Genomic DNA, 27,117 nt, shown 5'->3' on the forward strand with positions numbered 1-27,117 from the left:
CTCAATAAAATGATGTAGAATGATTGGCAGATGGGTGAGGCTTTCTGAGATAGACCTGACAGGCCAGATTGAGGGGTGTGGTGGGTCTGAAGTTCTCCATCACTGATTCTAGGTAGATTTGGTTTTAGGTGCTGGTTCATTTAGGTCAGATCTGAGTGCTATTGGGCTATTGCATAGCTCAGCATTTTTGCCTATCTCTTGGTTGCAGCCCAGCATGTGTGTATCAAAATAAAGCATGCTGCATTAGTCTGAAACCATTCAGTGTTAATGTAAAGCAGATCGTGCTACAGCTTTTTCCAAGCATCCTCCTATTACTGATGGCAGTGAGTGGGGTGAGCAAGGTGGGCAAGCAGGTGAGTGAGGTGGACTTGTGGCAGTGGGGTAATTCAAGTAAGGGGCTGGAGAGGGTGAGCGAGATTGACTTGTGGAGGTGGCGTGGGTCAGTCAACAGGGGAGATGTGTTGGCAGTCTGCTCTGTGGTGCTTTGGTGAGGAGTAAGGTGGGGGTAGGGTACGGGGTCTTAGGGGAGTAGGGTTTGAGAGCAAAGTGAGCAGGGACTGATAGTCACAAATAGCTAATCATTGATATGTATTGTCATGGTGGTAGTTCTTGTATTTGTCACTCTGAAAAAAAGCTACAATGCCCATTATCCCTTCACATCGGTGTCAGATCCCTCTCCCAATCCTCTCCCTAAGAAAAAGATTCCTGAGCAATAAAATACTATCAGTCCATGAACTTTGGCTGAGGTTGTAAGACTTATTAGTTCTTTGTAGGAATGGAGGCTTGAGTTTTTGCTTCCTGCTTTGTTTTCATTGTGTCACTTGTATCTGCTAGTACTAAAAAGGAGAATAGTAATAGCCAATAGGAGCTTGAGGTAAAGCTAAAATATGGAAAACATTTCTACAAGGTGTCCTAGTAGAAGAATGCTTTATGTTTTATGAAATACCTGCTCTGCTACTACTGTCAGAAATGCTACTTAAAGTATAGTATGTTAAAATCTTGTCAGATATACTGCAGATATAAAAAAGTCAGTGGTATCAACGGGTAATGATGCTCGCAATGCTGGTGTTTAGAGTACTAAACAAGTAGCACTTTCAGGACTGATGTTTGAAAGTTGTTTCAAAATTGTATAAAACAGAGCTTCATAGTTGCATCTGCTGACCAGCTTGCTGCTGCAATATGGTGATAAGGCCTTGTACTGCATAACATCTGAGTCTTTGGTTCTCAGTTGTGTCGTGTTCATTCAGGCCCTGTTAAAGTGTACTTTCCCACCAAAATGTGTGGGCCCTGGGTAAAATTTGTGGAATTTTAGCAACTAATCAGTGTGCTCAAGTTTTAAAATATTCTGCTATGAATTGTGAATTGAATGCTATACCAATTTTGAAATGTTAGTTTGAAAGGCTGTTTAGATTCAAACCTGTTTGTGTATGGAAGATGTTGCTTTAAATGCTGAAGCCATTTGATACGAGTGTTGCAGTTGGGGTGAGGGCTTTGCAACCCCGCAGGTCCATTTTTATAATAGAAAATGATGAAATTGAGTTTGCTGCCAAATTGAAATGCTGCCAAATAGTTAAAAATATATTATCAGTCTCATATGACAAGTCAATCATTCTAACCACTATGAACTGGATTCACAAAGAAAATTGATGGAAGGAAAAAATTAAATCGCAGAGAACACAGAAATAAGTAAAAACCCACATCTGTTGTGCAGTAGTGGTTAGTGTGTTGGACTAGGACCTAGGAGACAGCTTTCTGGGTCATGTGGCCAGCATGGCTAAACTGCTTTTGGCACAGCAGAACACCCTGACTGAAGCCAGAGCTCATGGAAACGCTGTTTACCTTCCCGCTGCATCGGTACCTCTTTATCTACTTGCACTGGTGTGCTTTCGAACTGCTGTGTACGAGAAATGAGTGTGAAGGAAAACAGTAATTTGCAGTGAATCCTATTAATGTATGTGATCCAAAGAGCTACTTAAAGTAATGTAACAGTTTTCTGCTACCTAGTGGAATTCCCTTTCTTAAAACATGTCAAACTGCTTTAGAAACTTCACTGGTTTTTAACATGGGGAGACTACTATTCAGTCTAAAGTTGGTTTTAGTTGAGAATTCTGCACATTGCATAGGTGTATTTTTATGTGAGTTTGTGGTAGAGAAATGAAATTACTGTTACTAAGCTTAAATGTTTCTGGATGTGCTCTTTGAAATTCTTTTCCATTTTGGGTACAATAGTAAATATTCTACACCACAGTCTATAGTGACTACTAGTTAATTAGATTCTGTTGTACTGAATACCAACAGAATGTATAAATTTAATGAAAGACAATATATATATAAAATGGAATAGGACAGTGGAACAGAAAATTATTCTTTAAGAGATGCTTCCAAAACATTGGTTTAGTAACTTAGGAAGATCCTGCCCCTCCACCCTGTACATGTATTTAAAGTTTCATTTTTGTTTACCTTTATTTCAGTAGCCTGTAAGTAGTCATATATGTTGTCTGTGGCACCGAAGAATTCTCTATACTACAAGGCAAGAAAGCCTGTTTGAATTTGAGAAATGCCAGTGTGCCCTAATGGCAGATGTAAGGTTTGTAAGGGGAGGTGAGCTAGAGAAACTTTTGTCTAATAATTGCTGTGCCCTGAATTTGTGAGGCTGCTATTGAGATCTGTATCATATTATGTTCTTAATGTTACACATGGGTGTCTGTTTAACTTGCCAAAATGTGGACCTTTAAAAAGAAAAGTAAAGTCACATTCAAGCCTGCAGTCCTCAGTAACACTTGCTTGAAAATCTAGCTGATTGATCTTGGTAAATGCAAGCTTCATTTCTGTCATAGCAGTGATATTCTGTGACTTCATCATGATGTGAGGTGTGACATGAATTACTTTAGAGCTGAATAGTCAATTCTATTTGGTCAGTATTATCTTTTTGAGTTCCCAGCCCCACATTTGAAGCATGTAGATGTTATTTTCTCTTTTGGAATATTTGGTTTGTTGCATTGGTCTGGAAATAGGTTATTGGCTTTGGTTCCTTCATTTGTGATTGGATCACTACTAGGTGAGGTTTCAGAAGATTGTTTAGACTGTTTCTTGAGCAGTAGACCTTATGTGATCATGTGTATGTCAATGGACCCAACGAGGTTCTAGAATTCCTAGGAATTTTCTGTTTGCTGTACTGTAGTTTCCTCTGAGATTGAACCCTTACCGTAACATCCTATGATTCCCACCTGATTGTGCAATGAAGTTTCCACTTGTGCAATGGAACTTCCTTTCCTCCCATCTCCCATAATTATTCTGGAGTGCTCCCCGCCGCTCAGAAGCAGATTTTTGGGGGCCCACGGTGATAAGGAGAGGAAGAGTGTGATGTTGGATGATACCTATCAGTCCTGGATTTGATTTCATAAAGCAAGCAAAAACACTTTTATTTTGGAAAATTTTAAATAGTTCACAAGGTTTCAGTATTTTGCTTGAATCAAAAGTTGAAGGTGGACTTAAGTAAAATATTATGGTAACAATAACTAAGAGGTTTTGTATTGATAGCTTTACTTCCAGTTGTAGTGAGTCAATTTTGAGTATTTTTTAGAGAGTAAATATATAATGATGAAGTAGTAAATGGGATTGATGAGTTTTCCTGCACCAATTATAAAGCAGAATGTCCTCTCCTACCTCAGATTACCTTCTAATTGCATTAATAGAACATTATAAACATAATCTATTCTAGTAATAGTTCTAGTAACTTTCTAGTAACTTTGAGAATAAAGATAAAGATAAACTCTGGTTGCTTTAAATGGTTTGTCATAGTGCTCAATAATGGACCCTCTGAAATTCATGAAATACTTCGATTATTCCCCTTTACATAGTTCAGTAATAAAGAGCAGTTAACAGCTTCTGGTACATTTGTAAGTTTTCCTTGTCAATACATCTATAAATTTTTACTACAACAGCCTTTTTTAATGTAAAGAAACATCCCTGGAGTATAACTGGCAGTAGCTTTTAAAAGGTGCATATATGTATTCAGTTTCCAATTGTTTTATAATTGAAATAAATTTTGGGGTCCCATAAAGATGGCAATAAAATTGATAAATAAATGTTTTAGAAATTGTAATTTCTTGAGATTAACACAAAGTATACATTTTCCCCCACAGAAATTAGCAGAGTACGGAAAGACATGTATAACGACACGTTAAATGGTAGCACGGAGAAGAGAAGTGCAGAATTACCTGATGCTGTGGGACCTATTGTACAGTTACAAGAGAAACTATATGTGCCTGTAAAAGAATATCCAGATGTAAGTACCTTCTTTTGGTGAATCTGTCTTCTGGCTTATAGCTTGTGTAATACCCTCTCAGTGTGGCTTCATGTTTGCCAGTTTTCTAGATCCAAGAATACTACTGAGGTGTAAGGTCTGATAAATAGAGCAATCTTTATTTTTTATTTTATGGCTTATATCTTGCTATTTTTCTGGACTAAACTAAGATTAAGAAAGTGGTCACTTCACAAAGTATAACGAGCTGTTAACGGTATTAGCTGTTGTCAAATGCTTGGCAAAGCAATACTGTTCTGGAAGCTACGTGATTCTATCATGATGCCAAGGGGTAAGACCATTTATACTCATCCCCACAGCACCTGCAGTTTGTGTGCTCAGGATCAACTCACCTGTCTCCAATGAGATGTTTCTGAAATGTTCCCATATATGAGCCTTCCTACGTCTAAGAACAGGCATAGGCTAGCTTGCTGCTCAGATGATAATTTGGTAGAACCCTCTTCTTTCTGTAACGTATGAGATTGCACTTCAGAATACATGACATCTTGCCTCTACAACAGAATAACAATTGAAACTTCATATTAGATGAACTTCTGCAAAGCTCTAAAGTTTTTTTTAAACAACAACTCTTTAAATATCTAAATCTACACTGAAATATCTTGAGTAATAAGTTTTGATTTGCTAATAGTTGGAAAATATGTGGTTAGCAAGTTTCATTTTTTATACAGTGGCAGTATAGTTTAACGGAAAGCAACCGTTAAAATGTGATTGACTTGACTATTTTGTTTTGAGAGAAGTGTCCAATCTTATGTCTATGCTTTTGGAATTATACACAATCTGTGCAGTTGCTTTTCTGAGAATATCTGGGATTTGATTGAGCCCTACCTATTATGGGCACAGCACTTGCAGGCACATTGAACTGAGTTTGGGAAGTGTGCTCAGGTTTTTTATACTTGTCACAGCTGAGCATGTTGAGCGTCTATACATGCATGTTTTAGTAAAAAAAAGAAAAGAAACTATACTGATAGGAGCAATGGTAACTTTTTCAGTTAAGTAACAGACTAATTATGATTAGTACATAAAACAGTTACTACTAAATGGAAAGCTGTGATATTGCTCTTCCTGAATTAATAATGGTTGAGTAAATTATGGAATGAAGACATAACAAACTAAGGAATTCAGAGTCCGTATAATTTTATTCAAAAACCTTTTAAAATGCAGGATAGGGTAGCATTTCCTGCCTTAATACAGTGAATGGGGCATGGGACCAGAAAATGCGGTGGCGGCCGGGGGGGGGGGAGAGGAGCACCCCACTCAAAAACAAAACAAAAAATACCAACCCTGGGACACGGCTTCTGCCAAGTTGCTGCTTTTTCTGAAATCGCTTTCCGTGCTGCTTGCTGATTTGGGCTGATGAGAATGTCATATTTCTATTTTTATTAGCTCCTGGTTCTTGTTGCTTTCAGACTTCGAAATCCTTTGAAATACATAGGGCCATTTTCTTGCTATCTACACTATTCCCAGTTTAAATCTCCCACCCTCCCAAACTACTATCTGTTTCCAGGGGAGAAAACCATTACTCAATAGTGTAGAGCACATGCTTTGTAGGCAGAAGCTGCCAGGTTCAATCCCTGATAACTCCAGGTAAAAGTATCTAGTAAGGCATGGATTGGGAACCCTTTTCAAGCTAAGAGACACATTCCCTTCTAGGCAATATTCTAAGGGCCTTGTGCCAGTGGTGGATATGACCAAAAGCAAAAGTGGACAGAGCTGCTAGTGAAACTTTGTATAGTAGGCATGTACTCACTACATTTACTACATGTACTCACACAGCCCTCCCTATCCTCCATCCAGACTTGCAAGAGGCATCATCAGAGTTCAAGGACACATTCCAGTCAGGCAAAAGCACTTCTGGTGCAAAGTAGGGCCGAGAGGGGTATGAGCTGTAGATAGTTTTGACGGCCAGATGGAGAGGCCTGGAGGGCCACATTCAGCCGCCAGACCTGAGGTTCTCCATTCCTGCAGCAGGAAGTGATGAGACCCTGGAGAGCTACTGTCAGTCATAATGGGTAATATTAGGCTAGATGGGCAAATATCTGACCTGGTCTAAGGCAGCTTTTTATGTGGCTGTTGTAGTTGTACATATATTTATTTATATCCCACCCTTTTCACTGACAGGCTCACTGTGGCTTATAGATAATAACAGCTATGAACAATCATTTTAAAAATTAAACTTAGATGGAATTTGAAATTAAAAGTGTGTGTGTGTGCACGCACGCACACATGCATGCATGCAAAATCTATTAAAACCATACAGATAATTACAATAAAAACAGCACGGCACCAGTCCTCTCATTAAAAGCAGTCAGTTCTCAAAAGCCTCTTGGAACAAGAAAACCTTCACCTGCCAGTGGAAGGACAGCAAGGAGGGAGCTAGTCTGACTTCGCTAGGGAGGGAGTTCCAAAGACTGGGTGCAGCCAATGAGAAGGCCCTTTCCCATGTTCCTACCAAGCATGCCTGTGAGGGTGGTGGGAATGAGAGAAGGCCTTCCTGAAAGATCTTAAATCATGGGCAGGTTCATATGAGGAAATGCGCTCCTTCAGATAGTTGGACCTAAACCATAAAGGGCTGTATAGGTCATAACCAGCACTTTTAATTGTGCCCAGAAACAGGCGCAGCTGGTGCACTAGCTTTAACTGTGCCACCCTAGAGACCTGGGCATCCATGCTCAGGGCTGAGTTGGGATTTGAACCCTAGTCTCCCAGGTCCTAGTCTGACATTCTAACCACTACACCACTACACTGGCTTTCACCACCCCCCCCACCCCCTTAGTAGTGTTTATTAGTCCTGTGTAGAAGTTCAGTGACATGATGCTATGTAAAATACTCCAGAAAGTCATGTCAGGGCATGCCCATTGAACTTCTGTCTTTCCCCCCCCAAAAAAAACTTTGAAAGTGTCTCCTTTTTATAAAATATGATAGGGAATCTGTCTCATTTTTTAATTCCAAGTTGTGACACTACTAAACAAGGTGAACTTCTTTCTGACAGTGCTTTGGATATTTATATCTATATTTCTTTTCTAATTTCCCTTAATTATATTATTGTGCTAGGTTTCAAGAGGGTAAGGAAGCAGAGACTTACTGGTTGATAAGAGAAGAGAGATAGCATGAATACCTGTCTTCAAAAATGTGTTTTTAGAGGTTGAGCATGGTCAGTGTGTTGCTAACTTGAGAAAGAACACATCCCTGACAAGTATTGCCATCAGCTGGGTGATAGATCAATCAGTCAAGCTGACTTCATGCACCTTACCGGAATCCAGCTTGCCAATAAAAGACTGCATAAGATCAGATTCCTATGAATAAGAGAGCTCATCAAATATGATCATCAGGTTACAGTTTGAATATCCTGTCAGTTGATAGTGAAACAAATGAAGAAGTACTCAAGCATGGAGTAATGCCATCACTAGAAAGAGCTGCAGTCAGGACTCTCTGGAATCTGGTTGGGGATTGCTGAAATTCTTTAATTCGGTCTATACATTGGGCATGCTAAATAGATGTACCTTTACAGCAACAAATCACTGTTTGATGGCTGATTGTAAATAGCATATGAATTTTCTGTGACTAGTTTGGAAGACAGAATTCTTTTGCAATGAAACCCAGACTTTGAAAGAATGAAGGTATCCTGATAGAGAACATGGAGCATGCTACTCTTTCTAGACCAATTTGAACTTCAGAAATCTGCATGGTGTGTTTGCTCCTTAATGTGATTTAGATTATTAATTTTTCTCTTTAGTTCCCAGTTGAGAATAAGTTTATCATTCAGTGGATGCTGGAATTATATATATTTCAGTTCTTTGATCAATTACAGTGGTGCCTCGCAAGACGAAATTAATTCGTTCCGCAAGTCTCTTCGTCTTGCGGTTTTTTCGTCTTGCGATGCACGGTTTCCCATAGGAATGCATTGAAAATCAATTAATGCGTTCCTAGGGAAACCGCTTGCCAGGCTGGCGGTGCGGAGAAGGGCTTTTCTCCGCACCGCAAGCCTTCAGGACAGGTACGGGAACAGAGGGGAAGGCGCGCAGCGCTTTCCCTCTGTTCCCGGGGCTTGCGTGGGAGGAGGGTTTTTCCTCCCCGCCGCCAACATTCAGAACAGCATTCTGAATGTTGGCGGTGGGAAGGAAAACCCTCCTCCCACCCCAAGTCTTCAGGAAAGCCATCCGATGCCGCGCGGCGGGAGGAGGCGTCCCCCCCGCCCGGCATCGGAGCTTCGTTCCGATGCTGCGTGGCGGGAGGAGGCGTTCCCCCCCGGCATCGGAGCTTCGTTCCGATGCCGCGCGGCGGGAGGAGGCGTTCTCCCCCCCCCCGCCCGGCACCGGAGCTTCGTTCCGATGCCGCGCGGCGGGAGGAGGCGTTCCCCCCCGCCCGGCATCGGAGCTTCGTTCCGATGCCGCGGGGGGGGGGGAGGAGGCGTTCCCCCCCGCCCGGCATCGGAGCTTCGTTCCGATGCCGCGCGGGGGGGGGGGAGGAGGCGTTCCCCCCCGCCCGGCATCGGAGCTTCGTTCCGATGCCGCGCGGGGGGGAGGAGGCGTTCCCCCCCGCCCGGCATCGGAGCTTCGTTCCGATGCCGCGCGGGGGGGGAGGAGGCGTTCCCCCCCGCCCGGCATCGGAGCTTCGTTCCGATGCCGCGCGGGGGGGGGGAGGAGGCGTTCCCCCCCGCCCGGCATCGGAGCTTCGTTCCGATGCCGCGCGGGGGGGGAGGAGGCGTTCCCCCCCGCCCGGCATCGGAGCTTCGTTCCGATGCCGCGCGGCGGGAGGAGGTCCGAGGACAGTGGGGAAGACGCGCTGCGCTTCCCCGCTGTCCCGGAGATTTCCCTATGGGCTGTCGTCTTGCGAGGCAAGCCCATAGGGAAATTCGTTTTGCGAAGCGCCTCCAAAACGGAAAACCCTTTCGTCTAGCGGGTTTTCCGTCTTGCGAGGCATTCGTCTTGCGGGGCACCACTGTACTTGAGGACTTGAATGAGCTGACCATCATCTATCTGTAGATGCCTTGCATTTCTAAACAAAAGGGTACTGAATATTAGCTGTGGATCAGCTAAGTCAGACATGTAGTACCTGCAAGCATTCCTGCTTGGGAATGACAATTAACCAGCTATCCCCTTTACCATGATATTCCCTTGCTTCTCCTTGCCTTTTCTCTCCCCCACCCCCAGCGCCTCCATCAGAGTTTCTGTGCCTACTTAAGCATTCTCATTCATTCATCACTTAGCTGTTTAGGAAGGGGTAGCCTAAGGGAGATAAAAGTATATTTGTACTTGGACATTATTGGGGTTTCCCTAAGGTTTGAATCATACTTTGATTCATTCAGATGTCATGGCAAAAGAAGCATGCCAGAAGTTAGGGATTGAGGGAATTTGGGAGAAGTGAAAGTTCAAAACATGTTCCTGGCAATCGAATGATGTCTGAAGCAGGTTTAAGTCTTGAGTATTGAGAATTCAACTAATGCGGGCTATTATTAAAATCATGTATTTTTAAAAAACCTTATTTGTGGTTGACTTTGTAATTGGATGTTATGGGTGGAATTATCCTCCAATGTAGTTCTGTGAATTTCCCCCATGTCAGATAAAAGGAGCTTTGGCGGGGGGACAACAATGACAACAGAAATATCTGGCAATCTTCAGATGGGAATAAAAGTACCGTATTTTTTGCACCATAACACTCACTTTTTTCCTCCTAGAAAGTAAGGGGAAATGTCTGTGCGTGTTATGGAGGGAATGCCTACGGGTGGCATGCCTACGGATTTTCCTCCTCTAAAAACTACGTGCGTGTTATGGTCGGGTGCGTGTTATAGAGCGAAAAATACGGTACTTCTATTTCCACAAACCTTTTCCAGTTTGTCTCTAAGGACCAGTTTTTCCACAAATGAAATAAAATGTGTTAAATTGCTGTGTTTGTGTATGTGTGTATAATTTTATTTCACTATAAACAAAATAAACTAAACAGTCAGTTATCTTGCATACATGACCCAACAGGGACCGTGGATAACACATTATCCAAAATAATGACTTAGAACATTGAGATACAACACTTTTGATCCAATTAAAAAAAATTAAAAAACAAAAGCAACCTAAGGCACCCATGCAGCTGTGGTATGGTAGCTTTTCTAATATCTGATCAGTATATTGATGAATAGTATGACAATATCTGTAATAACACAAAACTATAAAAATTCAGGATGAGAATTTCACTTATGACTTGTACACAGCTCTACTGAAATTAGTGAGGAAAGGATGTGCCCAAGTATTTGCCAAACTTCAGCTTGTCCTAGGTAGTTCAAGCAAATAAAAAGTAATAAATACATTAAGACTCTACCTCGAATGCATGTGTCTTGATGACAGATAATCTTGCTGCACTGTGGTGGTGCCAGTTTGGTAAAGAATGTCAGCAGGCAAGAGCAAGAAGGTTACTACATGGTTGTCACTAAGGGAAGGCAATAAATGAGATCAGAGCTAAATATATTTGTGTGACATTCTAGCAGCTGGCTTAAGCTCTGCTGTTTGTTGCAGTGGTACACTGGCCTTAAAAAGGAGGAGAATGCATTGTAGCCCAGGGAGGGAAACAGTTGGTGGGCTTGTCATTCTGCTTACTGACAGTGAAGGTCAGACAGTTTGGAGAAATTGAACGTAAGTGGTAAGATACCTCTATGTCCACTCCTTTACCTGTTAGGTGAAATGTCCCACTGTAAATGGATTGGTTTGCCTTCTAATCTTGCAATTTATTCAGATGATTATATATTCTTGCTTGCTGTTTTGCAGAATAAAATATAGTATTACTATAGCATGCTTTTTAATGTAGAAGAATTTGATTTACCTTTACAAGTTGCAGTTCTTCAAATTACTGCTAGTACAGTGGTACCTCTGCTTATGGACATGATCCATTCTGGGGTGCCGTTCGCACCCTGAAATGTCCGTAAGTGGAGCGCCGCTTCTGCATGTGATGCAATAGAGCACTCATGCGTGAAGCACACAGCAAAACCCGGGAGTATACACTTCCGGGGTTGCAGCGTTCGCAACCCAAAAATCCGCAATGTGAACCTAACGCAACTAGAGGTATGACTAACTTTTTCATATAAGAAGCAGAGATTAGCCATTTCTTGGAAATAAGTTTAGCAAAATATGTAAGGACCTGTTTCCATATGAAAAATTGAGACTAGAACTCGGAACAGAAGTATTCAAGAAGTTTGCAGATGGACTGAGGCCTACTAAATGTTTCTTCTGTTAACCCTGGTATCATTCTGGACCAGTTGCCAAGATAGAATTGAGGGAGCAACACTTTGCTGGCTTGATTCCTGACTTGTTGGCTGGCTGGCTAAGAGGAGTGGTGTTGCATAAGCTGTGGTCCATTTTATCTGCTGTATACAATTCAACTTCTGCATGAAATAGTTTGGAGTGGCTGACAATAATTATGCTGATGACACTCAGTGCTTTACATCTACTAAAGGTGAAACTGTAGAGGTTCCCCTGACATGGTGTTGTCAGGATTTTGCTTTTATTGAATGCAGGTTGTATGCTCGCATTTGCTCATGCAGAAATAGGCCTCAATGCTTTTCACATTTTTAGGATTATATTGTAAACAAATAATAATTTAATTATGAAAACTATAGTAACTGTGAAGATTTGTGAAATTATAGATAACCTGGAGTATTCTTCATTGCCTTGTATTCATGGAACCCTCGTGTAAAAGAAATGAACCTGAAAGCTTATCTGAGAGTAGGCAAGGTTTTCAAACGTTGCTGAACTATTGGGAAGAAGGCTAGCTATACCAATATTGAACTTGTTGAAGTCTAAAGTTGAGCCACAAGTGTTGTATGGAAAAGATCTACAGCTTCCAGAGCTCAGGGGATTTATGTTGCATTCAGAATAGAATCTTAAATATTGTATTAGGGATAGCTAGATATATTTTAATGTTGTACTTTGGTTCCAAAACAGGATTAACTCTATGGTCTAAGAAAATCTGCTAGCAGACTTTGTAAACTTTTAGGGTTTGTTGTAAACTTTGAGGGTGGGATTCACCTAACTAATCCTGTCAGCAGAAGCCTAGCACTTCTGCTTGTGTAATGGTGCCTCCCGCCCCCCCAGAACAGCACACAGGAGGAGGAGGGGGGGGATCATTCTGTCTGTTAATTTGAAATGCTGGTGTGGACTCAATCATTAGAAGAGTGAAATTTAGAATTCTACTCATAGATATGCTGGGTATTCAGCAAAAATTCTTTAACTGGATAAATTATATTTTAATATGCAAACGGTAATCAACATATTTGGATACTCAATTTCTTCAGGGTAACTGTGACTCACCTAAGAAGTTTAAATATGGAATTTATATTTGCCCATACATATTTTTATAGGTCTGTAAAGGTAGTTCCTCTTTAGAATATTACTCATGTATAAATCAGGCCCCCTTTCTCACATTTATCAATACGCTACAGGAAGGCTCCAAGCCTCCAGGCTTGCAAGCAAGTTTGTGGAGAGGCTATGTGAAATAATGTGACTTTATTGGCACTAATCCTGTCTCCCTTGTACCCCCTTTACATAATATGACTGATAGAATAGTCTGTAAGACACTAATACTTGTTCATTTCATGTTGCTCAACTTTGTGTTTATTGAAATTCAATAAGATACATTCATAAACTAGGTCCAGAAAATTATTTATCAAAAATTACTAAGCATAATCTGAGAAGGGAATTTACTTTATTTCAGTTCATACCATCTACTATGATAGGATTGCAGCCTTAGAAGATACAGACTAATGTAAGGGTAAGATATTGCTAGGATTCCACTGTTAGTTTCACAAAAAATGAATTGTATGGAATCTAACATCCTTCTGGACCGTCTAGAGGCTGGAAGCTGGGGGAACTGTTATACAGTGGTTCCGCTCCTTTCTCCTGGGCCGTGTCCAGAAAGTGGTGGTGGGGGATGAGTGTTCAGACCCCTGGGCTCTCAGATGTGGGATGCCTCAGAGTTCTGCCCCCCCCCATGGTTTTTAACATCTACATGAAGCCGCTGGGAGAGATCTTCAGGGGGTTTGGGCTGGGTGTTCATCAATATGCAGATGATACCCAGCTCTATCTCTCTTTCAAATCAGAACCAGTGAAGGCAGTGAAAGTCCTGTGTGAGTGTCTGGAGGCGGTTGGAGGAGGGATGGCGGCTAACAGTTTGAGGTTGAATCCTGACAAGACAGAAGTACTGTTCTTGGGGGACAGGGGACAGGCTGGTGTGGAGGACTCTGTGGTCCTGAATGGGGTAACCGTGCCCCTGAAGGACCAGGTGTGCAGTCTGGGAGTCATTTTGGACTCACAGCTGTCCATGGAGGCACAGTTTAATTCTGTGTCCAGGGCAGCTGTTTACCAGCTCCATCTGGTATGCAGGCTGAGACCCTACTTGCCTGCAGACTGTCTCACCAGAGTGGTGCATTCTCTGGTTATCTCCTGCTTGGACTATGCAATGTGCTCTATGTGGGACTATGCAATGCGCTCCTTTGAAGGTAACTCAGAAACTGCAGTTAATCCAGAATGTGGCAGCTAGACTGGTGACAGGGAGTGGCCGCCGAGACCATAGAACACTGGTCCTGAGAGATCTGCATTGGCTCCCAGTATGTTTCCAAGCACAATTCAGAGTGTTGGTGCTGACCTTTAAACCCATAAAGGGCCTCAGTCCAGTATACCTGAAGGAGCGTCTCCACCTCCATTGTTCAGCCCAGATACTAAGGTCCAGCTCTGAGGGCCTTCTGGTGGTTCCCTCACTGCGAGAAGTGACGTTACAGGGAACCAGGCAGAGGGCCTACTTGGTAGTGGTGCCTGCCCTGTGGAATGCCCTACCGTCAGATGTCAAAGCAATAAGCAATCTTTGCTTGCTTTTATCTTACTTTGGCAGCCCTGTTTAGGCATGTTTTTAATGTTTAATGCTGTATTGTGTTTTTTAGTATTCGGTTGGGAGCTGCCCAGAGTGGCCAGGGAAACCAAGCCAGATGGGTGGGGAATAAATAATAAATTATTATTATTATTATTAGGATGATCTCTCACACTGATGCAGGATGTAGGGTGGAAATAACTTAAGATTTTAAAATAAACTCTTAAACTTTTTTAGACCTGCTCCCCATCTTTAACACAAACTTGCAGTTACTCACTTCTTAATTTCTCAATATGGTGATAGCAATGGGTCAGGGTGTTAGGGGAGGGGTAGTACTTCTGTTGAGGGACACATTGTGGTACTTCTGGGAAGTGCATTTTCTGCATGTGCTGCAGAGAAAAGTGAGGGGCAGATGGGACTCGTCAACCTGAGAAGGTAGCCCATGTAGAAGGGGGGGGAACTCTGATCCTAAACCTCCGCTGCCTTGCAGGATATCCTGGGGAGAAGAAAAGCCTAATGAGTAAATTTTGTATGCCTCCTTCCAGCAACTGCTGCAGCCAAACTGATGCCAAATGTACTTCTCCGTTTTCCTGTGGACCACACCAGCGAGGCCGAGAGGGTGGCCTTCTCATCTGGGCAACCCAGAACCTCCATACACACTACCAGGCTTGCGCCCTGGGGAGGTCACTTCAGTGCTGCTAATGCAGCGGTTTGACTTCACCCCCAGAAGTGTACTCCATTGTCTTTTAAAACAGATGGATGCCGGCAAAGTAATGGGTCTCAAATCATCTGTGGAAGACTAGTGTTTCTTTTTTTAAAAAAAGAAGAAAAAGTGATAGCTGGTCTGTCTGTCAAAAAGTAATAATATGCTTTTAAATGATTCCAGGGTTATGAGTATAATTCTGTAACAGATTTTTGAATACAGTGGTACCTCGGGTTAAGAACTTAATTCGTTCTGGAGGTCTGTTCTTAACCTGAAACTGTTCTTAACCTGAAGCACCACTTTAGCTAATGGGGCCTCCTGCTGCCATTGCACGATTTGTGTTCTCATCCTGAAGCAAAGTTCTTAACCCAAGGTAATATTTCTGGGTTAGCAGAGTCTGTAACCTGAAGCGTATGTAACCCAAGGTACCATTGTATATTTAAAATTCTCTCTCTGGTTTTAGAGTAATCTTTTCCTCAGTAAGTGAAAAAAATTAACTGATTTGGCCTGTCTTTGTAGCTCAGAGACCACAGTTGGCACTAAATTTTGGGGGAAGCTGCTAACTAGTGCAAGACTTACATAATATATGTTACGAGCTGTTAAAGAACACTGCTTGTCAAATGATGTTTGGTCACAATTGAAATGGGTTTCAGGCTCAGTGATACTGTTTGGCAAGTGTTTGCCACCCAGCATCTCTTCACAACTGCCTCATCTTCCTTCCCAGCTTCAATGTTAAGTTCTCTGGGTTTGTATATTCCTTTCTTCTCTCTCTTCCATCTGTGTGGGGAGGACCAGACAATCCACGGATAGCAGACTACAGGAGTGGGTGGACACAAGACGGAAACCTGGGGTGTACTTTGTGGTAGCGGGAGACCTACAGGCAGATGGTGGCTTTATTTAAATTGTGATTTAAAACAACAATTTAAATTGAGGATGACTTATTTGTAGCCCTCTAGATGTTGTTGGTTTCCAACCTGCATCAGCTTCATCCAGCATAACAAGAGTCAGGGATGATGTAAGTCAAGGTTCAACATCTAGAGAGCCAAAGGTTAGCAACCACTAATAGTAAAAATCAAAATTGGCAAGCAAAGGCTGATTTTAAACCATTGGTTTAAGTTAAGTTACCCACTGAAAGTTCTTCATTTTTCTGGAATGATGGTGCAAATAATCTTCATTTACAACTAGAATGTTATTTACACTTTGATTCTTTCAACAAAGTCCTGCATCTCTTTGCACTATATATGTGCATTTTGAATGCTTCCCTTTTTCTCTTAAAAAAGGAAGGCTTTTGAAATATAGTCATATAGGGTCTTATGAAAAGCAGCCATGACAGTATGTGTTAATTGTGAGAACAAAGAAATCTGAGCAACGGACAATTTTCTCTTCTCTTCTTCTTTCCAGTGGTGTTCCATTCTGCTTCACTCTGCCTTGGCCCTGTTCCACCCTCAAAAAAGCAAAGTAGCAAACAAAATGAAATGCCCAAGACTGATAGGTTGAACCAAAGTCTGAGAGTAAATGGGCAAACTAGAGAAGATTTTCATGAGATGAAAATGACATGCCTATGTTTGGTAGGTAGAGTGTAAATAATCCTATTTGAGAAATGATCAGATTGGTTCCTAATTTACATAGAAATAGAGCACCCAACTTTTCTCTCACACGTACATGCTCAACTTTTAAGAACATTTTAAGAGGCCTTGAGAATGGTCCCACTTTCTGAATTAATGTAGATGGTAACAGGTAGCAGGACCTTTCTGGTTTTTTGTGGCACCTTGTCCCTTTACCATAAAGAGTTAAAACACTGCTGTTTTCCTCTTTTTATCCTGTTGTTCTTAATTATTCTAGGTTTATATTGAAAGCTACCTTGTGAATCAGTATTAAAAAGTGAGATAGAAATATTTTAAATAAAAATAGACCTTGTGCAATCATAATTCCTCATGTGAGATTGAAAGCTGCTGTGGAAGATCTCCCAACCTTCTGGAGCAGGTTTGGGAGAGTTAATTGGGGCTTTGTTAGGAAGGGGTCCTTAGGAGTTATTGCATGGGGAAGTACTATTTATTATTTTCTGAAATCCCCTCTACATATTTCACACATAATTGGGCTACCTCATACAGATATAAGTAAATGTAAGAAGGTTATTACTTTGCTCCTAAAGAACGCCACCAGTCTTTTTTAAAAAGCCATGCACTTTTATTTACTACTACCACTGTTCCCTTATTATTGTTATCGTCATCATGATTGACCTGGAAAACCATTCAGGCTTTTTCCATTTGATCTGTTATATTTACATTAGATAGTAAAGCTGTTCATCAGTTAAACGCTTCAACTCTTTGGTACATGGGTTATTAGAGGTGAATAATGTGGATTTAAAGGATTTAGTAATTCATTCTAAACCTCGTACTACATTTTTAGTTTTTCTAGGTTTTTGCCTTTTAAAGCACAGAGCACCTGCTGCTATCTAGAATACTCATTTTATCGAGATCACAGAGATAATCTGGTTAGTCCAGATTAAAGAAGCGGTGATAAACAGTAATCCAGTTTTTGGAATTGATTGTCAGTGATATTTCTAAAGATAGATATGATTTGATAATTCAAGAGTTGGAGGGACTTGAACAGCTTTTCAGCAGATTTCCAGGACCAATTAGAAATGAAATTGGTTTGTAAAGTAGTACTTGTAAATTATTTTAGCTTGATACTGTTGGAATACAATTTTGATTAGGTGGTCTTATTTTGATTTCACGTTGGAGAGGAGGTGTTGGCCTTGAAATGTTTCTGGATTTGTATGTAGAATATTAGAACTGTAGATTGTACCTACAAGTGTTCAGCTGCCTGGAGTGTACAATGCATTATGGCCCTGAGGCTGGAGCACTGAAAAATCTCCCATTTACCTAGCTACACATAAATTCAGAGATGGGACAAATGCACCCAGTGAATGGAATGGGACAGTGTGATCCCACTCTCAACTCAGATGTTAATTGTGGAATTCTTATCAATTCTTATCTGCTTCTTTTCTAGCAGATTCCTCTGCAGGAGGAATAGTCCAGAAGTCTATAGATAAATCATAGCCACCAAGTTATGCTTTCCAAAAACATTGATTCCTTACATTTCACAGACAAATGGACACTTTTTTTTTTTTTTTAGTACAGAGATAATCTGTATAGGAAAAAGTGGACACATTTGCATTGACATGAATGTGTGGATGGGATAGTCACTGATATTTAATATGAATTCGTACTAACATGAAAGTAAATTTGCCTCAATCCTGATTTATTTGGCTTTAAGCTTCGGCACCCTTGTGAAGATTGATTTCTAACTATTTCTTCATATAGGCACGAAGCAAAAGAATTTGTTGCTGCTACTACTTGCTAGACATAATGACAGGCTACACACATAATTGGAATGTTAAACTGATATTCATGCAACCAGTGAGGTCGCTTAACTCCTGCCATTTTGAGGAACATATCATGATAACTACAGGAAGTAAATGGCAGGGCACTGTTTCTTCTGTTGTGCCCAAACCTGTTTTATGCTAATACTTGGTATTGAGCTTAGAGAAACAAACAACAACATTACATGTAGGCAATTAAGACTTCCCACTATCATTGCTTTTAGATATTCATCAGCTGCTTTCATAAAACTATATGCCTATTTAAAACTATTTTGTTTTTGCAATTCAGTTATAGTAAAAGACTTTTATCTTCAGTACTATCTACTTTGATTTAGGCACTGTCTGATTTGTTGACGTACTAAGTGTCTAAGCTTCAGCTATTGAAATAAGTGGAATTGACTGGATTATGCTTATTGTTAAATGTAGCAGTTGGACAGTGTTTCAGAAGAATTTGCCCTATGGTTATATGAAGTTTAATGTAACTACTGTTTTATTGTTAATAGTGGACAATTTCCCCCCACATCCTTTAATTTCTTTATTTAGAGTGCCTTTGTGGGACAGGTGCAATGTTGAAATAGTTCACAATTTTTTTAAAAAATCACTGGATATATACAGTAGATTAATTTTAATGTGAGTTAGTATCACAGTTAAGAATAGTAATGTGTTAGTGTTTCCAGTATGTAGTTTTCTGCTCTGTTTGTTTTTGAAGGTGACAACTCATGTAACAGTGCATTGTATATAAATGATATAATCAGATCTGATTATTCACTATTTAGAAATGTTTACTAGACCTATTTAACTTTACAATTCAGAATGTATTTGTTATTTGTTGGAAGTAGCTATATAATATTCTCTAACAAATGAACATCTGCTAACTTCATAGTATATCACTGACGCTGTTCTTACATTTGTGTTTTTGTAGTTGCTAGTCTTTATTCATGGAGCATAGTGAGAAGTGACTATCGATTTTTAGTTTTTCTCATGGTTAAGATGTGTGAAGGATGTAAAAGTAGTATTGTTTTCATTTGACTGACATTTAAGAGCTGACAGAATAAAATATAAAATTAACATATAGCTCAGATTTGTGTATTAAGCAGGAAAAGATAGCTAGCAGGTGGCTCAGCTTGTTTTAAAATTCTGTAATTTGTTTCCCAAAGCTCTGCATACAGTGATGCAAAAAGAATTGCAGCAAAAGTAATTACACATTCAAGAGTGATCAATGATGCTTGCATTAAGTAAAATATGGGGGCTCCATAATGTTTGGCTGGCCTTAATAGGCAATCAAATCGGTCTTTTCTAGAACTACTTCCCAAAACAGTATGTCTTGTCTCTAATTAAGAATTTGGGGAGAGTAGATTGACCCAGCAAGCATAGTGCTTGGTAATGGTGTTCCAAGTGTCTTAGCAGTGCAGCGTGGTTGCAGGAGCAATCTCCAAATCTGCTTGGAAGCCCAGTGCAACTGTGGGGATGATGCCCACTTCCCCTCTCCAGCTCTAGAATTGGGAAGACAACTATTGCGGGCAGGAATAGTTACACGCCCCAGAGGTCAGAGGATCCACTCTCTCCGGGGTGGAGAATCTCCGGTCTGTGGACCCATCTTTGCCCACCAGGAGGTTAAATTTGGTTGCTCTACTTCTGCCTCCTCCTCTTAGTCTTCTCCTTTAGTCCCTGCCTCATCTTGCTGCATCCTCTTCCTAATTGTCACACTAAAGTTTTCAGGATTTAGTGCCACCTGTGGTCGGTCATGCAAACTACAGCATGACAACAGACCAGTGAAATATAGGGTGGAGAGATATTCTGTTCTGTGGGAAATTGAGTAGCAGTAATTAGGACAAGATTCTGTTTGTACTTAAACTACAGTCATGCTGATTGTTATCTGAATGTTTATTGCTATATTTTGAAGAAAATGGTGATTTCCCCCCTCTTTAAATTTCAGTTCAACTTCGTTGGAAGAATCCTTGGGCCCAGAGGGCTAACAGCTAAACAGCTTGAGGCTGAAACAGGATGTAAGATAATGGTCCGAGGCAAAGGGTCCATGAGAGACAAAAAGAAGGTAAGATAATTTAAAGATAATTTTAAAACTCCTAGTTTGTTAGAAGAGCTTGTTTATGCTATTTATATGTTCTTCATTGTTTGTACATATGATTATTTTATGCTGATTAAATAAACCTTGAGGCTTTTAGTTATATGGGTGTGTGTCTTGTTGGAGTGGACTCTAGAATTCGTAACTGTGCCTACAGTATCAAGTATTCAAAGAGCTTCAAATGCATATCTTGATAATCCTTTCAACATCATTGTAAATAGGCCAGTACTAATATCCCTATAGCAAATTGAGGAGTTGAGACATGGGAACTTGCTTAAGGCCGTTAGTGTTTTCATGGCTTGGAGTTCATACTTTTGGTGACATTGTAGATATATTATGACTGGGTGGTTGATTACAACAGCAAGAGTCCTAATGATAATAGGTTACTTGAGTAAACAGCTTAAATTATTTTCTGTGCTTCATCTTCTGCATGCTGAATGCAGTGTGACATGTGGAAAGATGCACATGACATTCCTATTTTGAAAATGGTGCAAATTACAAAGCTCCAGCTAGTTAAAATATAAAATTTGGTGATCTCAGGGGATAATGATGGCAAACTCTGAGCTACATACTAAATTCTGAAATAGACAATGACTTGGTTGTGGAATTCAGTGTTGTGCTGCTGCAACTAAAAAGTTGCTTGAAAGAGGAACTCTTGAGATGCTTGAAATAATATAAGAAACTTTTTCAACTATGGTATTTCTCTCCGTGCCCTATTGTCACAAGCTGTTATCCTTGAAAACATTTAAGATACTAGAAAATCTCACAATTAACTATCTGTGAAACAAATCTTGCCATCCTTCACTTAATCTTAGTTCAGTCACAAACCATGTATGTCCAAGGTTTAATATCAAGGTCAGAGTGGAATCAGTGGATTACGTTGCTGTTTAAACCATGCACCAGTTGGTTCCTTTTAAAACTAAATAGCACTAAACCCCTTTAGATGGATTGCAATTTAAGACTCCACACACTGCAGTACATTACATTGGAAAATATATACAAACAAAATAAAAATATGCAGCAAATAATCAATCCTCTTCCCTTTTCCTGTAAAATAGTTTCCAAAACTGCATCTCCCACTTAACTCCTTTTATTTAATTATTCTCTGCATTTCTTCCAAAATCACCTTTTAATTGCTTGACTTTAAATTAATCCTGCTAATATATTTAATTGTTTACAGTAATTTAAATATCTCCCCCATTCCTGATTAAAAGTTTTTGCTTCTTGATTTCTTATTCTTCATTAGAGACCAAGTGCCCAAACTGCAACCCAAAACCCACTTATTTATCACAGAGTGCCCAGAGCTGTTGAGCTTTTTTTGGGGTGGGGGTTCCCCGGAGTTGTTGTTTCGGAGGGGATTTTTTGGGGGAGACTTCTATAAATAGCTCACCATACATGACTTGCTAGTTCTTTATTATTCTTAACCAGCCCTGTTAAGTGCAGATGGGGAATTGCCCAGAAAGGAGGACAAGAGAGCAGCCTTGCTAGGGGGTGAAGTGGAGGCTTCCAGTTGCAAGACAAAGCTGGCCTTGCACCTTTAGAAACAAGAAAGGCCTAGCAGGGTGCGCCACCAGAAGGCTCTTTTCTCTAAGCACCATTTTTGCTGTTTTGCCGCCAGGCTAAGTTTTGGCACATGAGTGAGGCCACACCTGCGCCTTCTCTTGATCTGAGGCGGCCGCCTTGCGGCATCTCCAGCCACGCTGCACCTGCTGCCCTTGTCCCGTTGCAGGAGGCTGCGGCGGGTGGGCATCCTCGCAAGGGCGGCTGCAGGAGCAGCTGCTGCTCCTGCCTGCTGCCACCGTTTGCTGTGGTCCCCGCCAGTGAAGCTGAAGGCCTGCCCCAGCCAGGGATCCTGCTCTGAGCATGCTGCCCAAAGTTATGCCACACAGGCCAACTGGGCTTTTGAGTTGTCCTGCTTCCCACTGCTTCCTTGCTGCTGCGGCAAGCCATGGTTCAGGCAAGGCTCCAGGTGGCGCTCTGGTGGGGCCCCAGAACCTGGGTGAGAGCCGCGTGTTTGCAGGGTCCCTAAGGGCGGGTTGTGTACCAGGCAGGTTCCCGGGCACGGCACGGTCCCACCCTCTGGCTTGTCACCTCACAGTAAAGATGACATACAGCGGTCAGTGGCGCTTCCCAATTTGGCTCGGCAGCTGTGGCTGGGGCCGCCACGGGCGGCTGCTAGCCATACTCAGTCTACTTGAGGAGCCGCCTGAGGAGTGCTCGGCTGGTGGAGGAGTGGCCGCACCAGCGGAAAACAGCCGAGGGGGTGGAGCAGGCGGCTCTTCCGTGGCCGCCACCATTGCTACCTCCACTCCAGCAAGCAGCAGCGCGGATGGGCCAAGGGCTCTGCATGCCCACTGTGGCACACGTGTCATAGGTTTGCCACCACTGGCATAGTCCATCAACTTTGCTTTCCATTCTTCCTTGGTTGGGACAGTGTCTTCTTCCCATCCCTGCACAAAAAGCATCCTGGCAGCCATGGTTGTATACATCAACAGGTTTTTTTTCCTGGTCTTTCAGTGTATCCTGTCCTATTATCCCTAAAGGAAAAGCCTCTGGTTTTGTTTTGTTTTGTTTTTAGTAAAAAATACCTTCAACTTTTTCTTCTCCAGTTCATTGTAAATAATTTCCCAGATGTTTTTTACTATCTTACAAGACCACCATATATAATAATAATAATAATAATAATAATAATAATAATAATAATAATAATAATAATTTATACCCCGCCCATCTGGCTGGGTTTTCCCAGCCACTCTGGGCGGCTTCCAACTGAATATTAAAAACAATACAGCATTAGACATTAAAAACGTCCCTAAAGAGGGCTGCCTTCAGTTGTCTTTTAAAAGAAAAATAGTTGTTTATTGCCTTGACATCTGCTGGGAGGGTGTTCCACAGGGCAGGCGCCACTGCCGAGAAGGCCCTCTGCCTGGCTCCCTGTAACCTTACTTCTCTCAATGAGGGAACCGCCAGAAGGCCCTCGGCGCTGGACCTCAGTGTACGGGCTGAACGATGGGGGTGGAGATGCTCCTTCGGGATAAAATGTACACTTTTTCTCTTTACATTTCCAGCATATATCTGACTTGTACATTTTCACTAATTTACTAGGTGTTAAATACCATCTGTATGTCATTTTCATATAATTTTATTTCAGTGTATAACATGCTGTGAAATTCAAATCTGTGTTCCACAAGCTTTCCAACGCTGCCAGTCTTTTGCCCAGTGTATCATCGCCGATTTCACCTGCTCGTCTTTTATTACTATTCCAAAAAGACATTTATACATCTTAGTCAATACCTTATCTTTATTTTCTATTAAATACAATTGCCTCTGTCAAGCAAGCAGAGATCACCCCCCACTTGCAAGGAGGCATTAATTACCTTTCTGGCCCAGCCAGCTGTCCCCTCTCTGCTAGTTTTTTATTACCCAAGAGGGGCAAGGGGTCAGAGAGCAAGTGGTTGTCCTCATTAATCCAAGCAGACCCTGTCCACCTCCTTAATCCTTACTAGCTGAAACCAGCACAACAGGTCTAGACAGTGCTCTGGACACTCTTTGAGATTCATCTGTAATAACAGTGGAGTCAAGATCCTGGTGTATGGAAGTAATTTTGTCATGAAAATGCTTTGCAAATAAGTCACAGCGAGCTACTGTCTGTTCCACCTCCTCCTTCAGGCCAGATTGTAAGTGGTCCCACGCTACTGGAGAAGTTCTGCCAGATGGCATAGTGAGGATGCAATGGAGGCAGCAAAGTATTCCTCTTTTGCTGCTTTCACTGCCACTAGGTAGGCTCGATGATGATTGCATTTGATTTAATCTTTCCTCCACTTGAGTTCAAGCAGTTTCCCAACCTGTTTCCTAACCCTAAGCTCTGGAGTATAACAGGGAGTCAGTCGGACTCCATGAAGTGGGAGAGGGTGCTTAGGGACTATCTTGTCAATAGCTTGACCCATTCAGATAGTCCAGAGATTGTTAAATCTGCACAAAACCAGCAGTCTTGTAGTCCTCAACACCACCTCCAAGAAAAGCTCTGTTAGCTCAGGCGGTAAACCAGCAGAACCCCCAGTCTATCCTATTCCCCACCCCTGGACAGAGAGCCTAGAAACAGAGGGGGTGATTTCTATAAACCACATCAATTTCCCCTCTCTGACCCTCAGGTCTGTCTTAATATTGCACCAAATACCCAGGGTAGCCACAGTTGGGTGAGACCCAACTCTACCCTTCTCACTCACCCAGGTCTCGGTGATACAGACCAGATCAGCCTTTTCATCCACAATCAGATTGTAGATGAGGGAGGTCTTATTCTGAAACGACCTAGCATTTGACAACAGCAGTCACAGACACGAGGGTTGGCTGACAGGGAGCCAGTGTGGTGTAATGGTTAAGAGCGGTGGACTCGTAATCTGGTGAACCGGGTTCGCGCTTCCGCTCCTCCACATGCAGCTGCTGGGTGACCTTGGGCTAGTCACACTTCTTTGAAGTCTCTCAGCCCCACTCACCTCATATAGTGTTTGTTGTGGGGGAGGAAGGGAAAGGAGAATGTTAGCCGCTTTGAGACTCCTTAGGGTAGTGATAAAGCGAAATATCAAATCCAAACTCTTCTTCTTCTTCTACAGTTCCCCAGGTTGGAGGAGGGATTGGCACACAGCCACAATGACCAACTGTCTGTGCTGTGTGCCCCTTACCCAGCCAGCCCCACCTTCCCACACCATTCCTTCCTCAAGCCTGAACCACTGTGATTGCTCCCCCTACTCCGTCCCACTGCTCCTCTATTTCCAGGCACATCTTTCTTTTATTTAAAACAAACCAAAAAATTTAAAATCCCACAAATTAAAGTCATTTAAAAACATTTCAATTGCAGCAGTAAAACCAATAACACAGCCCCGAACAAGAGCCCTTAGACCATGGTCATCCAACGCACGTCTCAAGGGCCACATGCAACCCTTGTGGGTGGCCCTTGGCAACATTTGACACACATCCCCCACCCCCCGGGTAACTGAGGTTCTGGGCTTTGGGGAGAAGGTGTGATAGAACTCTGACCCAGGTCCTAGAGTTTTGCTGCCTTCTTCCCAAAGTCTAGTTAGTGCTTTCCGAGCTTTGGGAAGGAGGTGGGAGGGCTCTAGGACCCTGCCAGACCCCTTGTGCTGCCAGAACCTTGCACCTGCTTCCCAAAGCCTGGCGCCTCACTTACCCAACTTTGGGAAGGCAGCACAAGAGCAGGGGTGGGGTGGACACACAAATTTTGGGGCATGCTTCCTTTCCCTGCAAGACAAGGCAGTATGTGGCCCACGAGTTCCATACCAAGTACACTTGGTATTAAAAGTTGGACTGCCCTGGCCTAGACGCTGCTAAGTTGCTCTGTGGCCTCCATTTTCTCATTTATATATTTCATATTAAAAATATATGAAATATACCTCTTCAGTATTTCAGAAATCTCTAAGCAGTGTGCAGTCCCCCAAAAAACAAGCAATATTGTTGAAACATTACAACCCCAATCACTAAAATAACAATTTAGAAACACATAAAAGCATTATTTAAAAGCTGGATTTTCAGTCCCTCATCCCCCTTTGTTTTCTGAGAGACGAAGCTATGCTGATTGTGGAAACCCTCAGAGGCCAAGAGGGAACAGGGTGTGGGGAATCTTGCATTTTGATGGACAGGTCTAGCTTTTAATCATGGTGAATAATTTTCCCAGTGCATTCCAACCTTCAAGTATTAGAATGATTTCAGAAGCATATTAAACAGCAGGTTTCATAGGGCCAGATTCAAGCACCCAATCCCCTTAACTGCAGCCTGCACAAGGACTCCCTGCTAGTGCAGTGGGAATTCCCTCCCTCCCCTTGCTTCTCTCAAATCCACTCAGGAGGGTCAGGAAAATGTCAAGAACAGCATGCGGGCAGACAAGGAGAGATCATTCCGTTGGGCAAGCAGAAAGGCTTCTGCTGGCAGAACAATATCCTTAGTGCTATGTTGAATTTTACCCATGGTGTTGCATGTTTATTAGTCATTTTCTTAATTTAAAAAAAGAAGACATCTGCTGGCAGTTTTGTAAGAGACAATTGTCTTCTAATGAGAAGCTTGTATGTACAGAAGAAAAAGAATAGGGTTGATTGCTTACAATCTAAAAATAAATAAATATAACCACATTTTTGGATTATTTGTGTATCTAATTGCTATGCAATCAAAACTATGTGAACTGTAGTTATTTGAAACTACAAAATGAAAGGCAATCATTTATGGGGGAAATATCACATTCACATGCAAGCCTGCCTGAAAATTAGAGTTAGGTGGCTCTTGTGTTTAATTATAGGTGTCTGGAAAATAAAGTTATGCTTGTGTATTAAATGAATCAATGTGACCCTGAAACATCAGCCCTGCTTTGTTGTTGCAGAGCAACTGGCACAGAGGAGAACTGAGTAGTGTTGTGTATTTTGGTGATAAGGGACTATGTCAGAATGGCTGTTAATTACCTGCTTTGTTTGATTAAGGAAGTGGTGGCTCTGCACTTTTCTTCCCACCAGTGACAGCTTTCAGTTAAACTTGTTTTAAACTCTGATAGTGCCATCTCTCTTTTTCTGGAGATGAAGAAATTTAATACATTTTAAGCATGCTTAGAGGCAGCATTTCTTTGTGTGAATATAGTGTTTACTACAAGGTGTGTCATGTTTATGATAGCAGGTATTCGGTAATGAACTAGAAATAGTTATACTCATGGAGAGAGCAGAAAATGTTTGATTTAGTTTGCAAATAGTTAGATATCTATCTGGGCCAGAAGCATGAAATAA

At 41.7% G+C, this 27,117-nt stretch overlaps 1 protein-coding gene across 10 annotated transcripts in view; it reads left to right on the forward strand.

The window, feature by feature from the left end:
- Positions 1–27,117, forward strand: part of QKI (QKI, KH domain containing RNA binding) — a 112,128-nt gene that overhangs the window by 32,497 nt on the left and 52,514 nt on the right. For all 10 annotated transcript variants that reach the window (XR_014006382.1, XR_014006383.1, XR_014006384.1 and 7 more), the window contains exons 2-3: positions 4,146–4,288; positions 20,192–20,308. Coding sequence is in view for 7 of the 10 variants with exons in the window: in XM_081187948.1 (XP_081044074.1) it covers positions 4,146–4,288; positions 20,192–20,308 (260 nt within the window). In the remaining 3 variants the exon portion in view is untranslated. The remainder of the gene's footprint in view (positions 1–4,145; positions 4,289–20,191; positions 20,309–27,117) is intronic.

The sequence above is a fragment of the Podarcis bocagei genome (genome assembly GCF_964188305.1).
Source record: "Podarcis bocagei genome assembly, chromosome: 3".
NCBI lineage: Eukaryota > Metazoa > Chordata > Lepidosauria > Squamata > Lacertidae > Podarcis > Podarcis bocagei.